A 16,492-nucleotide genomic window follows, 5' to 3' on the forward strand; every position below is an offset into this window, starting at 1 on the left:
GAGAACAACTTCAATTAGCAACAGCTTTTGCTATAAACAAGAAGAAAAAAGCCGCATTAAGAAAATTAGCTCAGTATGTCCAGTATAGAAAAAGAAAACTTTTAATGAACAATGAAACGCTGCGACGTGCAAGTGAACATTTAAAAAAAGGCAAAATAAACTTTTACTTCCAAAAGTGGAAGTTCGTGATCTATGATAAAAAGATCCAGGCAGCAAAGTTTGACTGGGCAGCAAAATATTACACTTTCCACGTTAAAAAAGTTGCCCTGAGCCACTGGAAGACTTTTACAAGTCATAAAAGACATAGAAAAGCTATTAAGAATGACGCTTTAAGGCACTACAACATTGGTTTGCTCAAATTAGGTTTAAGACACTTTAAAGAATATGTACTAGCAAGAAAATTATTTAAAACCCGAATAGAGGAGGCGAAACAGTTCTACAAAACCACTATGATCCAGGAAGCGATTAAAGTAATTATGCTAACAGGAATTCAGAAGAAGCAGCAACGTTTTCGGGATAACATAGCGAAAATAAGCAGGGAATTATTTATTTCCCAAAAGTATTTAGAAATTTGGAAAAGTAACACCATTTACAAGGTTGTACCGGGTAAAAAAGATGATATTGATGATGGATTTTGCGATATCGGACAAGACTTTTGCCCTAATCCCGACTGGTTTCAGATGTGTTTTATGTTGCCCAGAGTGTACAATTCAGATTTATAACAGGTACATAACGTGAATTAATCGATTTATTGTTGATCTTAAAAATATATTTACAATTAAAAGATTATTTTTTTCGTTTCTTTTGTCTGTCCAGGGCGTTGAGTTCACTTTGCTGGTTTGCCGCTTCTGAGTAAATTCTCTTGACTTTTTCAGTTCTCTCCTTGTCACTGAAATGAAATATTTAACATTTATCGATCCCATGATTATAAAACAGATTTTTAATCATTAAATGATATTGTTACAACAAACCTTTGAATCTGTTGGGTAATTTTAACCCTTCCCAGAAACGACTTGTCCCTCCTGATTTCCCTGATGGCACCCTTGGTTTCCTTCTTAAGTTTATGCATAAGTTTAGCCCTTTCGGCCTTTTCTTTAGATTGCATTTTATGCCTTTTTCCATCATATCTAAAACAAGAAAAGTATATATTAAGGCAAACCCTTAAAAAAACATGATTTAACGACATACACTTCTTCAATCTTGGGTTCATATAACCTCAAAGCCTTAGGCTTTTTCTGCTCCATCACCAAGTGCTGCAATCTCCTTTCTGATTTCATTTTACTAAAACTATCACAGAACTCTTTGTACTCTCTCTTAACTAAATCTGGATAAAATTCCATAGAGATTTGACCTAAATACTTATCTACATCAGCAAATATCTCTACATTACTAGGGAGCTCTTGCAAGTTCTCCCTAAATTCGTTGAGTAATTTCAAAGTAAGGTGTAAACAAGACACTTTAAAGTTATCAGAGAATTCTTGCTCTAGCAAGTTGGCTACATTGAATTTTTGAGGTGGTTGGCTATCATTGTATGTTTCGGTTAGTACTAAGTCAGTGCAAAGTGGTTTAAATGGGGGTACAACTTTAATTATTTTAACAGATTTTTTGGGGATGGCCATATGCAAGATTCCTGACAAAAAAGTGATCGTTGATGGTAAAAACCTTTTGGAGAGTGCTGTGTATTCAAGCACCAAAGTGCAAACAAATAAGCCATAAGAAATGTCTTTTGGTTCCTTCACTTTACATGTCCTGAGCATCTGTTCCATAAACATAAAACATGGAGTGACAATTTGATGCCTAAAATCTGAAGTTGAGAAAAATAGACTAACTAGTTTCAAGAAAACCAAGACCTCCAGACCGGGATATTTCTTGCTTTTCTTTCTGAATTCTTGATGCTTCTCTTTTATGACTTCCAGGATAGAATTATGAGCATTCTCTTTGTTTAGCTGTGCCAAGTCAAATATATGGGGCATTAAAGTGGCCAAAAGTTTAAAATTATTTCTGCAGACTTCTGCATTTTCAATGTCACTAAAGAGATCATTGATGTATTGTAGAATATAAGCAAACAACAGTCCTAAACCAGCCTTGTTTGCTTGGGAAAGGCTTGGATGGTTGCATTTGATCATCCGCTCCAAAATAATCTTCTGGTGAGCTGGAGATTTGTTCTGTAAAGTTTCCATTAGGCTCTCATAAATCTCTGGCAACTGAAAAGTGAATGGGAGTTCGTTACCTGCCTTTTCTAACTCTTTCTTTTCACTTTCTGATATTTCTTTATCTTTTTTCTCTGGGTTTTTTGAAGGTATTTTATCCTTTGTTATAGGTTCCTTGGTTTCTGGCTCACTTTCACTATTTGAATCCTCCTCCCCCTCTTTAAGATCTGCAAGTGAGTCTTCTGAGCCTGATTCCTCCTCTTCTTCCTGCTCCTCTTCTACCTCATCATCAGATTCTTCTAAATTATTACTTACATGAGCCTCTACTTCCTCCTCACTATCACCAATAGATTTCCCATTGATTTCAGCCCTGATTTTAACATTGGACTTGCCTTCTTCATCATATGTTAAAACATTATCCTCAACATCAGATTCAATGACAAAATCATCATCAAGATCATCTGCACTTCTGTGATTTGGTCCAGATTTGGGATTGTTTTCTGTGAAGCCTCTCATCCTTTCTAATCTTTCCTGCTCTAATTTCTCCAGTCTCTCTTTTTCTTCTTTTGCGATTTCATCTTCAGTTTTTAGTCTATCTGAGACAGTACCTCTTGCCTCAAACCTAAGTTCCCTCATCACTTTATCATAATCATCCAGATTGGGTTTTGGCTCCTCACTAGCATCCTTTTTGTCCTTTTTGCTTACAAGCTGCACTAAATCCTTCCATTCAGTGTCAAGTTTTTCTGTCAATTCAAGGGTGGCTTCCTTAATTTTCTGTTTCTCCGCCTTTCTTTTCTTTGATTCCTCAATAAGTTGTTCTATAAGTTGCTTGTGAGTTTTCGCACCTTCTTGTCCAGTACTCGTTAAGACCCCACCACCAAAATGAACTTCTTCTACAAAATTGGCATCAAGTCTCCCATTTTTCCTTTTATCATCATCATCATCGTCTTCATCCTCAGATCTTGGATCATCAAATTTTTCAATTTCACTTAAAGTTTGCCCCCTGTGTGTAAGCACTTCATCATCGGCCAAATTAAATATACTTTTTCTATTATGGGCTTTAGCCCGAACCGCAGCAAACCTTGCCATAATCTTGTCTTCTTGGGGTACCTGGCCTCGTTCACCAATACGCTTGTCCATGAACTTGTTTACTTTGTGTTGAAGCTTGTATTCGTTTAGCAGAGTGTGTTTACGTTTCTGTATGGCTTTAGCCCTGGAAACTCCCGGTAAACCTTTTTCGTTCTTCAATTTTTTGCCTAAAACTCGCATTTTTTCCTTGTTTATGTGCACCTCGAAGGGATTTAGCTTTTTCTCCGTTTGATTTTGGCGCTTCTTCTGGATTTTCTCCACGGAAATACGTTTTCGGTTTTTCGTTTTTGCCATGGTTAATTAAGATAAAAAATAAACCGGGCTTAAAAAAATTATTAAATTTAGCAAGAGGCAAGCACAATATTGTTTTGACATGTGAGAAATTGAGGTTAGGTTAAGTCAGCAATAACTACGGTAGTGGATACAGTAGAGTTTATTGCTGATTATTTGACAAACAGGTATGTTACTGTTTCTATTTTTAATTCACAAAATCAATTTTAATTTAATTTTTGCCATTTTATATAAATACTATTAAAAAAAAATATTTTTGGAACCTTTTTAGTGGTCATTAAACCGTGTGTGCAGGGTTGCCTACCTATAAAACTAGTAGATCTGTCAAAGTCAAAAATTTAATTTGTTTACATTTTGATATGTGTGGGACTCCTTATCATTTAAAGTATTTCTTATCAATGCCGGGTTATAAACTGTTATATTGCTTCAAGTAAAATTTAAATTTCACAAGAGTCTCTGTGGGTGTTAATTATCACATCTATTACCCAATTCAGTAATGGCTTGTTTGATTTAACCTCATTTTGTAAGGCACAAAATCTAAGGACACGTCAGTGCTTACAGAACCCACAGATGCTGTTAAAAAGCTATTAAAATAGTTATATTTAACTGGATCCTATCCAGGAAACGCCTGGAATTATGTATTAAGTGTCAAAGGTTTATCGGGATAACAAGAAATAATTGTTTTATTGAGAAATGTAAGTACATCTTAAAATACAATCATCACTCTTTCAGTGAAGTTTTTGAATCACTATATTGCATCTTATTTGGCCCAAAATATTTCTGTGTAGAGAAAAAATGAAAACTCCAAGTCTCAGCCTCAAAATATCCTTTTAATTAAATCAGGTAACATGTTTCGCTAATAAAGCATCATCAGACCTTATAGGTAGATGACCTGCTAAGTATGCAAGAGTACTAAGAGTACTTGATGACCTGCTAAATACTCTTAGTACTCTTGCGTACTTAGCAGGTCATCTACCTATAAGGTCTGATGATGCTTTATTAGCGAAACATGTTACCTGATTAATTAAAAAGATATTTTGAGACTGAGACTTGGAGTTTTCATTTTTTCTCTAGTTACATAGGTCTCTTTGAGATAATGGACGAGTTCTTTCAATTTCTGTGTGGGTTTTAGTGTCTCTTAGAATTAATAATTCTTGATAAACAAATCTAATAAATAAATCTCCATTCCATACAAGATCTATATATAGAATCCATACAAGAAGACATATATTTTATTGACTGAATTTGAATTATTACCACTATAGTTTGTCTTTAAATGATGAAGTCCTTGGCTCTTAAAAAAACACCATTTTTTAAATATCTTCCAATGCACACAATCATTTGTAGGTATCTCACCAAAATTTGGATAACCTTTTCTTTATTCACCTCATTTGTGTATTCTGAACAAAATTCAGACTACTACAAGCTGCTAAATATCCCCCGAGATGCTACTGTTCAAGAGATTCGAAAGGCGTTCAAGATTTTGGCAGTTAAACTACATCCAGATAAAAATAAAGTAAGTGAAAAGCATTTTAATAAGAATTCTAGAATTTAGTTTATAACCTTCTTAGGAGGACCAAGAAGCAGAAAAAAAATTCATTGAAATAGCTAAAGCATATGAGATCCTAAAAGACCCGGCCACTAGAAAAGAGTATGACTTGTATGGAGAATCTGAGTTTAAAAATCATAAGCAGACATATCACAGTTATTCTTACTATAGGGACCATTTTGGCATATATGATGATGACCCAATCATAGTAACTCTGAGTAGAAGCGATTATGGTTGGTACCCAGAAAGCTGTGATTTTATGTGCTTTAATTTACCAATTTTTTAGAATTAAACATCCTGGATGTAAATCAGGCATGGTTTGTTAATTTTTACTCTCCACACTGTCACCATTGCCATGAAATGGCACCCATGTGGAGAAAATTGGCCAGGGAACTTGAAGGAGTGGTGAGGGTGGCAGCTGTAAATTGTGAGGAGGATTATCCTCTTTGTTATCAATTAAGTATTGAGGCGTATCCAACATTTTTGTTTTATGAGAAAGAAGTAAGTAGTTTTGGGTAAATGATTGATGTTATTTGATATTTGAATGTTTTAAGGCACATCTGCAAGATGGTGAAAGGTACAGAGGGCCTAAAACGTTAGAGGCCCTTCAGCAGTATGTTCTTTCAAAAGTTGAAGTGAAAATTGAGGAAATTGATGCACAAAAATGGGAAAATTTAAAAAGGCAGCAGTGGGTATTGTTTTTGTGCCCCCAGGACAATGTTAATTGCCCTGAAAAGGATACTATTAAGAAAACTGCTGCTGCACTGGTAATAGGCTCTAAGTATTTTAATAATTATATGGTAATAAGGCATTTTCAGGAAGGGTTACTGCAAGTTGGTCTGATAACAGATCCAAAACTGTCTGAAGACATTTCAGAAGATTACAGGACACAACCTTTAGTATTTTGGGAAGTTGATAGTAAAAAAATACCAAAAGTGCACATCATTGACGGTTCGGATTTTAAGGAAATTGTGGATAAAATTTTGAATATTTTGCCCAATCCACCCCTGTTGGACGAAAACAAGTTTCATGTAATTGCATTATTTAATTTTTCACTAAATTCATGATAAAAACAACATTTTCTTTCAGGATCTGAGAACTAAGTTAAGACTAGGCTTTGACAAACCATGGTTGATATGTTTCTACTTAGGGGAGGCCACTGACCTTAAACTAGAACTTAAAAGACTTCCAACAATGATACCAAACATCAACATCGGTAAAACATCTAATTTTCAATTAATTTTTCAATACTTATTGGGACTTTATAGGTTTAATTCACTGTGGGAAAAGTGCTGGTTTATGTGCCACTTTACACATACAACGTTACCCCACATGGTGTGTAATCAAACAGGGCGGGGCATTCGAGGTGCACCAGGGCAGGGACGTATTGCATGAAGTGGCCACTTTTGCCAGGGACAGCACCAAGAGCACCAATTTACACGCTTTGAGTCCTGCTGACTTTCATAATTTAAAAAGTGAAGGTGAGAATGATAGTCCTTATAGACTTTCAGGGATTCAAACTGATAATTGCTGTTAAGCAACGTTTTTATTTATGGCCCTTGTCTTCGTCAAGCGGATACAATACCGTATTCGAAAGGTGCGGAATACATGTATTCGTCTAATTTTTAATTTAAGAAAATCAGATCCGGTATCACATAAAATTAATTATTTGACATATATTATATATTATATATATATATATTATTATATATAATATATAATATATATTATTATAAACTGGTTAAATATGTCAAATCGTAGAACTCAACATTTGGGTGTTTTTATGCATTGTTTAATTACTAATTCAAAATTTATATCTAAATCTCTAAAAAATCAATTTAAAACCAATTTTAGCGTCCATGATATAAATACCAGAAATAAATTTAAATGTATTATTTCTCGAGATAATGCAAGAACATACAAAAAGTCTTCTACCAAAAAACTCCTTGCCAAACAATGATTTATTACTATGAAACTATGAAGTTTAACTAAAGATTTAGGTTGTATTTGTTTAGAGAACAGTTGAGCTCCTATTTTTTAACTCACTAGTATTGTGTGCTCCAGAGGTAGCATGATGGTTGTATACGATTGCATACAAGGGTATTTGTTTGTGTACAGTATTGTTTTGGTGCAGGATATGAGTTTTATATCTCCCCCGTGTTAGGTATAAAGAAGGGTATAAGTATTTTCTTGGTGGGAACAATTATTTCTTTATAATATTTCATCTTTATATTATTTTTCTTATTATTATGTATGATTACCGAAATTTGTTTATTATTTATTAGGATTAAGTTTGAGTACCCCTAGGCTAGACTTCGCCTTTTTTTTCATTTGTAATATTTGTCAATCTGTTGTTTTTTTTTTAAATAAAAGACGATTATTATTATAATTCTAGGCTCTCCTTGGTATATTGACTGGTATGCCCCCTGGTGTCCCCCTTGTAAAAGATTAACACCTGAACTGAGAAAGGCCAGTCAGCATTTTAAGCCTGAAGTGGTACAGTTTGGTACTGTAGACTGTACTTTACACAGGGAGCTCTGTTCAAGCCAGGGTATTAGTTCTTATCCCACTATGTATCTTTATAATGGTAGCAGTGTTCAAAGGTTTCATGTAAGTCTACAGGATTTTGAGGGTAATTCACAATAAAATCATTCTTGTCTGTAGGGTACCCCAAATGAAGCGTCCATAGTCGAATTCCTACAGGACGCCATAAATCCTGTAGTCGTGAACTTAAACGAGGATAATTTCAGTTTACTAGCGAGAAAACCGGCGAAAGAGATGTGGGTGGTGGACTTTTTTGCACCCTGGTGTGGACCTTGTCAACAATTGGCACCGGAGTTTAGGAAATTAGCAAAATCGGTAAGAAACTCAGAAAATTAGCAAAAAAAAGTCCTAACCAAAACTGTTTTAATCTATAGTCACCTTTTTACCCTCAGGAACTCACTATTAATGTTTAAATAGTAATGAAGTTAGTTTAATGAAATAATTTATTAATAATTAAAAGAAATTAATACAAAATTTTAGTACTGCTAGGCAAAACATGTTTCCTACGGACATGTCTGTGTTTTACACTTATTTACTCTCAAAACAAAAATAATAAAAAAATATAAATATTGCTTATACAGCGTGTTGAAAAAAGTCACATTTTAAAATTATTTTGACATACATAGAGTGTTCACAAAAGGCGTGGCAGAAGAAGTTTATGTTTTTTTAAATGGAACATCCTATATACTATTTGATTTTCTGATTCTGCGTCAAAATTTAAACAATTTGATTTATTACATGTTGTACTTCAATCAAGGAGTTTTTGAACTAGAGGCAGTTGAAAATCGACTTTAAGAGGGTATAGATCTATAACTACCCGTTATAGGAGGATAAAATGCTTTTTAAAATTTCTATCTTTCACGTTTCTAACTTAACTTTTTAAGATTAATCTCATGACATACATTTTTAGCTACATTGCTACATCAAATTCTTTAGACACTTTAAGGAAAACCATAGACAAGTGACAGTAGCATCTTTTCATTTTATTAAAAACACCTTAAAAAGTAAATATAGGAAGGTAAAAATAATTTTATCCTATGACAAGTAGTTATGGGTCTGTAGCCTCTTAAAGTTGAAAAAAAAACAAATTTTAACTGTCTCTAATTCAAAAACTACCTGATTAAAGCATGACATCAAACTTCTTAGAATTTTACGTCAAAAGAAACAAAACAAAAGTTTTACATCAAACTTCTAAGAATCTAAAAATCAAATAATATATAAGGTCTTCCATTTACGAAAACATAAATTTCTACTGCCACGCCTTTTGTGAACACCCTGTATGAGTCAAAACAAAGAATGTATAGTATAGCTTTTTTCACTCCCTGTACATAAAAAAAATTGAATTTTTTTGTTTCAAAAATACAGCCACTATGGAGGAAGGAAGTACTAAATGAATGGACATCAAATTAAAAATAGACAAAAAAAACAGTAAAATCTATATTTTTGCATGGACTGTTATATTTAGAGGTAGAATATTTATCAATTTACATCCAACGTACAAAATATCCCATTGTGTACCAGTAAAAAGTATGTACTACTGTATTGTATAACATGTACTAATCTGTAACTTTGATTCTTGATATAGTGAATCAGAGATTAATTATTTGGATCTAAAAAGCATCACATTAATAATATACTTTTTAACTTATTCCAAAGGTTCTATTGCTCTCTTGCATACAACTTAAATTGGAATACCATAATAGATGATTGATTCAACTTTTCTTCAAATTTAATTTTAATTAGCTTTTAATTTAAAATTTCTCTTCATTCATAGAATTTCTAAATAATTTTTTTGAAATTTGCCTTGTAATCAATATGTACATTCCACTTCAGATTTTGTGATCTTACAATTACTTAAACAATCCAAATTACAGTCTCAGGTATGCAATTAATTAATATTTTTTGTTAAGATCTCTAATGAAAAAGTTATGAAATAAGTTTTTTCAGTATTCACAGGGCCGAGCCGTGCCGGGGGTGCAAGGGGTGCGCCGCACCCGGGCGGCGCTCATTTGGGGCGGCAAAATATCCGAAAAATAAAATAAAAAAGCACCAAGTAATGAAAAAAAAATATGAATAACAAAAATTTATAAAATTTTAAACTTATAATTAAGGCGCCAACAGAATACAATGTTTACTGAAACCGAGCATTGTTCCCCGAATCGTTGCTATAATAATAATAATCTATATTGATAAATAAATAGGTACCAGGACCAGGTAATAAAAACAATAGCACCGCAATTATGGTGGGTTCAGCCAGGGCGGTGCTGATGATGTTATAAGGGCGGCGTAATTAAAAGAGCCGCGTAAAGTACCACCAATAGTAATTCCTCGAAATTTATTTCTTGCGGAATTTCAATACTTTTGGGTAATAAATAATATGTATTTTGGAGCTGCAGAAATAAGCGGGGGTGTAATGTTTAGAAATTCCCACCCTTTTGTTTTTAATTTATTTTAATTTGCGAGTTTTAAAGCGACTTGTCGATTAGTGTTTATTTTTAATACATTTTATATAAAAATTGTGTTTGTGTTGTTAACAGTAAGTTTAAAATATTTTATTAATATCTTCCAAATATTTAGAACTTCATGCCTTAAGCAATTTTTCATTGAAAAAAGTAATGTCTGATTTTTGTGCCAATTCTAAAAAAAATATTTGTTGATTTAGATGGCTGATGGTCGAAAGAGGCTTTCTGGTTCCCAATACCGAAAAAGGAAGCTAGAAAAGGAGAAAGATGACAGGCGGTTAGCAGGTTCGTTAAAAAAGTTTTTTGCGTCATCAACGAACCCACAACCGGCACAACCTCAACCTTCAACAAGCCAAAGGCCGGATGTTCAACCTTTGACGTCAACTGAAGCCGATGCCGATGTAGAACAACCAAATGATGGAGATCAACAACCATCAGGAGATGAACTGAAACAAGATGATCACTCGACGAATACGCCAGCAAATACGCAAACTGAGAACATTGAAGCTATTCAGGTAAATAAAGAACGATTCAAAGATCCAGCATATTGGCCCGAAATATTAACGGATAATATTAGATTATTGATTTTAGGAATAGGACCTGTTCAAATTAAAAATATTAATTATCCCATTAATAATTTAAATAGATGTTTTAGCGCTGCTTACTTTGAAAAAAAAATTAACTAACAATGAAAAAGTTCCTAGAACCTGGCTTATTTACTCAAAATCTAAAGATTCAGTGTACTGTTTTCCTTGTACATTATTTAAAGTTTCTGATAATAGTTTTAATGAGGGGAATGGCTATAGTGACTGGCGACATTTATCTCGGACTTTAGAAAGACACGAAACCAGTAAGGGGCATTTTGAAAGTGTTAGGAAATGGCTTGAATTAAAAAAATCAATAGAAAACGGTTTAACTGTGGACTCTATCAATCGAAATTTATTTCAAATGGAAAAAAAAAGATGGACTTCGATTTTAGAGAGAATAATATCTGTTATCCAGTTTTTAGCTAGACAAAATTTAGCTTTTAGGGGTAATAGTCAAAAACTATTTGATAAGGGTAACGGTAATTTTCTGAAATTAATTGAGACGATTGCAAAATTTGATTCTGTAATGGCCGAACATATTGATAGAGTCCAAAAAGATGGGAACAAAATGCCGCATTATTTGGGAGATAAAATACAAAATGAATTGATTTTTTTAATAGGAGAAAAAGTAAAAAAGTGTATTGTTAAATGTTTAAAATTATGCAAATATTTCTCAATCATTCTTGACTGTACACCTGACGTTAGTCACCAAGAACAAATTACCATTATTGTTAGATTCGTTTTTATTGATGATTGTTCTAAAAGTATAGAAATTCGAGAACATTTTTTAGGATTTTGTAAAGTTACAAACACTACTGGTCATATATATTGTCGATAAGAGAGGTCAGGGCTATGACAACGGAGCAAACATGAAAGGCAAGCACAATGGCCTAGAAAAAAAAATTTTAAATATTAATCCTAGAGCCTTTTTTGTACCTTGTGCCGCTCATAGTTTAAATTTAGTAGTTAAAGATGCAGCAAAAAGCTCTCTAGAAGTAACTAATTTTTTTAGCATTATTCAGGAAATATATGTCTTTTTTTCGGCCTCAACTTACAGATGGAATGCTCTCTTAAAAGAGCTGCCCAGGCTAACACTAAAGCCCTTATCGGATACCCGCTGGGAAAGCCGTATTGAGGCAATAAAAACTCTTAGATTTGAGTTAGAAAAAGTGTATGATGCTCTGTTTACGCTTTTTAATGATGAAAGCAGAGATAATGAAACAGAATATTGCAATGTCCCTAATAAATAAAATAAAATCATTTAAATTTATTTGTTCGTTAGTTATTTGGTACAACATTTTGGCAAAAATTAATATAGTAAGCAAAACACTGCAAAAGTCTAATGTTATTTTACCAGAAGCTGTACAGATGCTAAAAGAAATCAAATTATTTTTGACACAAATGAGATCGGAAAACGGGTTTTTAGACATGATAAATGAATCTAAGAAAATTGCGGAAGAAGTAGACGCCGAAATTTCCTTTCCAGCCATTCACTCAATAAGACCAAGGAAAAAAAAACGTTTTTTGATTATGAACACAAGGATGAGCCAATCCAATCTCCAGAAATAAATTTTAAAGTAAATTTTTTTTTAATATTCTCGATATTTCAATCTCAAAATTGGATGAGAGATTTCACGATTTACAAAAACATATTGAATTATTTGGTTTTTTAAACAATTTTAAAGCATTTTCCAAACCCGAAATAATGACCTATTGTAAGAATTTAGAAGCTTAATTAACTGACCCTGAAACAAAAAATATGGACATAAATGGATTGGACCTCTATAATGAAATCGACATATTATCAATTTACATTAATGATAGAAATATTTTCTCGGCCAAAGAAATATTAATATATCTGGTTGCTAATGATTTGAAAGGCATATTTCCAAATTTATTCGTAGCTTTAAGAATATTTTTAACAATGCCAGTCACTGTAGCTCATGGGGAACGCTCATTTTCCAAACTAAAATTAATAAAAAATTACTTAAGATCCTCAATGAGCCAATCAAGACTATCAAATTTATCAATAATAAGTAGTGAGGAAGACATTGTCTCTAATTTAGATGTTACCGACCTAATTAGGGAATTTGCATATAAAAAGGCAAGAAAAGTAAATGTTAACATTTAAACCAGGGTTCTAATTACTTTTTTTAATTTCTTTAAATTATTAGTATATAAGTAAAATATATTTTCTTTAGGTGTTTATATCGATGTAATTACATATTAATATAGAAATACTTATATAAGTAAATAATATATGCTTTTATGTATATTTTTTGTATAGATAATATTGATATATTGATTAATATATGTGTGTTTGAAATTTAATTCAATATGATTTTTTTATTACACCCTTTTTTTTAAACGTTGTACTTTAGTAAGAGCATTTTTTAAAACACTTTTTATAAAAATCACTGCAGAAGGGGCGGCAAAATTAGCTCTTGCACCCGGGCGGCAAATACCCTAGGCTCGGCCCTGAGTAGAGGTAATAGATTGGAATCTAACCATTCATCCTGTAACCTTTATCTCTAATGCCAAATCTTTTAAGTCAAATAAAATATAAAGTGTCACAGTATCGAAGGCCTTACATAGATCTAGAAAAACAGCAACTGGTTTAAGGTTCTTATTAATACTTTCTATTAGAAAATTCTTGGCCTCATATAATGCATTCTCAGTATTAGAGCCAGTCTTTGATTTTTTTAATTTGAAATTGATTCTCATGTTATGTCCAATTGTTTGTGGTAATTAATAAACAATTAGTTACAAATTGAACATTCTCTAAAAGGTCTGACTTCTTGATGCACTTCGCTAACTTTAAATACCATTTTAGCTGTCCCAATTTAAAGATATCATCATTGCCCAAGTGGACTGCGTGGCCAACAACCAACTTTGTTCCTCCCAAAACATCGGAGCTTATCCCACTATAAGACTTTATCCTTTGGGAAGCAAAGGGATGAGTACGGTCGCGTAGGTGTCCTATTATTTTTATAAAGCGTTTTAAAGTACTCGAAGGTCATTTTTAGGGTGCATAATGGGCAAAGGGACGCGCTCTCCCTGAAACGTTGGATATTGAACTTTTTGCCATCAAACGTGGAGGCGTTAAACGAGGTGGAGTTTAGGCAGCAGATTTTAACGAAAAAGTATTACTTGCCCTGGCTGGTTGACTTTTATGCCCCCTGGTGTGGACATTGTGTACATTTCGAGCCTGAATATAGGACTGTGGCCCAAGTAAGTCATGACGAACTCTGTATCTAGTTAAATAATCCTCACAATCGTGATAAATCTATTATATTTTAGAGGTTAAATGGTAAAGTACGTTGCGCAAAGATTGACTGTGAGGCCCACAGGGTGTTTTGTGGACACCAAAGGGTAACAGGATATCCAACAGTAAGGCTGTATTTAAGCCCCAATAAGTATTTTAATATTGAGAGCCAAGATTCCGGCGAGATTGTGAAAAGGGTAAAGAAGCTTATTGAGGAGCATAAAGAGAGTATTATGATGCATGACGAGCTGTAAGGATTTAGTGAGTATATGCTGCCATAAATGTCCGGGTTTGAAGTATTAAAAAAACTGTTTTTCACTTGAAATGCTCTTTTAAAGATCTGTAATTGTTTTTAGTCTTAGTTACTGATTCCTAACAAGATGCCAAATGTACTTTTAGTGATTTTTAGCCTTCATTTTTTAATATGATTTTAGTTTTTAACTAACTAAGCTTTGTTTATAATAAAGTTATATATTTTTAGTTTTTTTTTTCTGTCCCCAAGAAGAAGATTCACATTCCTATTATGTTCATGAGTAATATTGGTGCAATTATATTCCAGTAACGTTTTTAAGTAAAGGTCTTATTCATAAAAGCTTTTAAATTTTGATGGGTACATTTTCTGTTAAAAAACAACATTTTCTGAAGAAGGTAGTTTTTCTTTGGCCTTCATTTATTGTGTCCTTGGCTAAATTATGGTAATTATAGTTTTTTTCGTTAGATTATTTACTAGAAATTGATATTTTTTTTCATTTAAGCATGTTCCGAATAATGATATTGATGCACTTAAATATAATAAATTATGATAACCTCCGAATATAATAAATTTCGGTAAAAACATTAATTATTCATAGAACATTGTGTTTAAACTCGTTACTGCGATTCGACGTTATTCTTTTATGCAGGAGGAGTATTTTCCTACTATTCATAGAAGAATTTATTGGCTTGTGTAAACTCTTTTATGTAGTATTAACACCAATAAATAAATTATTATGTTTGTCTCTCTTGTAAAGCCTTCAGTCAGTTTGTGAGCGAATTGATAAAAAAACAATTTTATTCTGACTGTGATTAGTGAAAGAGTTTTCCATTGAAAGGTATTTCTAGAGAAATAAAAGATATCTCTTAATTTTTCATATTAGTGTTTAATATACAGCTATCTCTCCGATTTATCGCTCCTTAAACTTCACCCTTTGTGTAAAATTATATCTATTTTTTCAGTTTATCGTTGCCTGAGGACAGAATAAGATTTAGGATTTTAAAGACTTAAAAAAATGGTTTTAAAGGACTACCAACAAGAGTAACTTAAAGAATCCAAAATGAAGGGTTGAGAAGCCAAGGGGTACAAGTCATATATTTTTCATAATGGAGTTAAATGCAGAAACTTACTCTTAAACACTTTAAAATGTTCGTGTCCGAGGGAGATAAGTGGAACTATCATGTGTATCTATCATGTGCTAACATCTAGTGGCGAAAAAAAAAACTACTGCTTAAAAGTGCTTTTTAGTTTAGAAGTCAAGGGATACATGTGCCGCGAGTCACTTGTACCCATTGGCTTCTAAAAAATAGCTGATAATTTAGTTTACTAAAGCTGTTGTTTTCTTTAACTCATTGTTGTTGTGTTTAAATTGTTTACGAGTTGAGGCTATCAAACTTGATAAAAAATGTCAGAAGATAGTTCTTTTATCCTTTTTAATGGTAAGTTCTACTTTTTATCAAATCCAATATTATTATTTATTGTAATTTGAGTCATTTAGTGTGTTTAGGTGAGGTTTTAAGGTTAGGTTTCAATGTATGTTGTTAATAATATTACAGTTGTCCTACTTTCAGATAATAGCGATAATGACGCTGATTATAACCCAGACGCAGATAATTCTTCCAGTACTAGTTCAAGTAACCGTCCTGAAGAAGGTAAGAGTAGGCCTTAGTTAATTATGATTATTAATATTACTAATCAGCCAATTTCATTATAACGTTCTTTTTCTCTTATAGGCAACTTTTTATTGATAACAAACTTTAGAGTAATAATTAAAAATTAGGCTTAGTTTTGACATACACAGCATAATTAATTAATCTAAATAAATAATTAAAATTTAATTTCAGATGAAATGGAAGAAACTGAAGCAGAAGAAGAACCACCTACAAAGAGGCAGAAGCATCCTGGTAAGAAAAAAAACACGACGGACTGAGGAATGGAAAAGGCAGAAGTCTTCAAGACTACGAAACATGGGTAAAAAGTACACTGACCGTAAAGGTAAAGTACACAATGAAAGAAAAGTTCAGGCATACATGAATGCCGCTATAAATGTTGCGAAAATATGAGCGAAGAAAAGCGCCACGAATTTTTTAATGAGTACTGGGGTCTGGCGAATTGGGAATTGCAATCAGCATTTTTGAACTCTGCCAATAAAATTACCGTTGAGAAAACTGATTTGGTCAAATAACATATTGCTATGTTCCCTAGATATAGTAGTCACTATTCCAGACAGCAAGCTCCAAACCGAAAATATTCAAATGCTGACTTAAATCTAAAAAGATTGTATGACCGTTATAAAATCTTT

At 32.7% G+C, this 16,492-nt stretch overlaps 2 protein-coding genes across 3 annotated transcripts; one reads left to right on the forward strand and one right to left on the reverse strand.

The window, feature by feature from the left end:
- Positions 1-730: 730 nt before the first annotated feature.
- LOC126746481 (nucleolar protein 14 homolog) lies at positions 731-3,704 on the reverse strand. Its single transcript, XM_050454766.1, has 3 exons — positions 1,189-3,704; positions 972-1,127; positions 731-889 (listed from the first exon to the last, which is right to left on the reverse strand). Exons 1-3 carry the CDS (start codon positions 3,531-3,533, stop codon positions 787-789), a joined length of 2,604 nt encoding a protein of 867 aa, XP_050310723.1. The 5' UTR covers positions 3,534-3,704; the 3' UTR covers positions 731-786.
- Positions 3,705-3,810: 106 nt separating this feature from the next.
- LOC126746483 (dnaJ homolog subfamily C member 10-like) lies at positions 3,811-15,542 on the forward strand. Of its 2 annotated transcripts, XM_050454769.1 has the most exons (14): positions 3,811-4,225; positions 4,878-5,046; positions 5,102-5,312; positions 5,366-5,580; positions 5,634-5,846; positions 5,898-6,110; positions 6,169-6,295; positions 6,348-6,560; positions 7,475-7,689; positions 7,744-7,938; positions 13,506-13,642; positions 13,699-13,903; positions 13,973-14,198; positions 15,153-15,542. In XM_050454769.1, coding segments are annotated over exons 1-13 (2,334 nt in total). In that variant the 5' UTR covers positions 3,811-4,223; the 3' UTR covers positions 14,192-14,198; positions 15,153-15,542. The 2 variants fall into 2 exon arrangements, with proteins under 2 accessions (XP_050310726.1, XP_050310725.1); XM_050454768.1 differs by lacking the exon at positions 15,153-15,542 and having other exon boundaries at positions 13,973-14,417.
- Positions 15,543-16,492: the final 950 nt, after the last annotated feature.

Source organism: Anthonomus grandis, chromosome 17 (assembly GCF_022605725.1).
Source record: "Anthonomus grandis grandis chromosome 17, icAntGran1.3, whole genome shotgun sequence".
Classification (NCBI taxonomy): domain Eukaryota; kingdom Metazoa; phylum Arthropoda; class Insecta; order Coleoptera; family Curculionidae; genus Anthonomus; species Anthonomus grandis.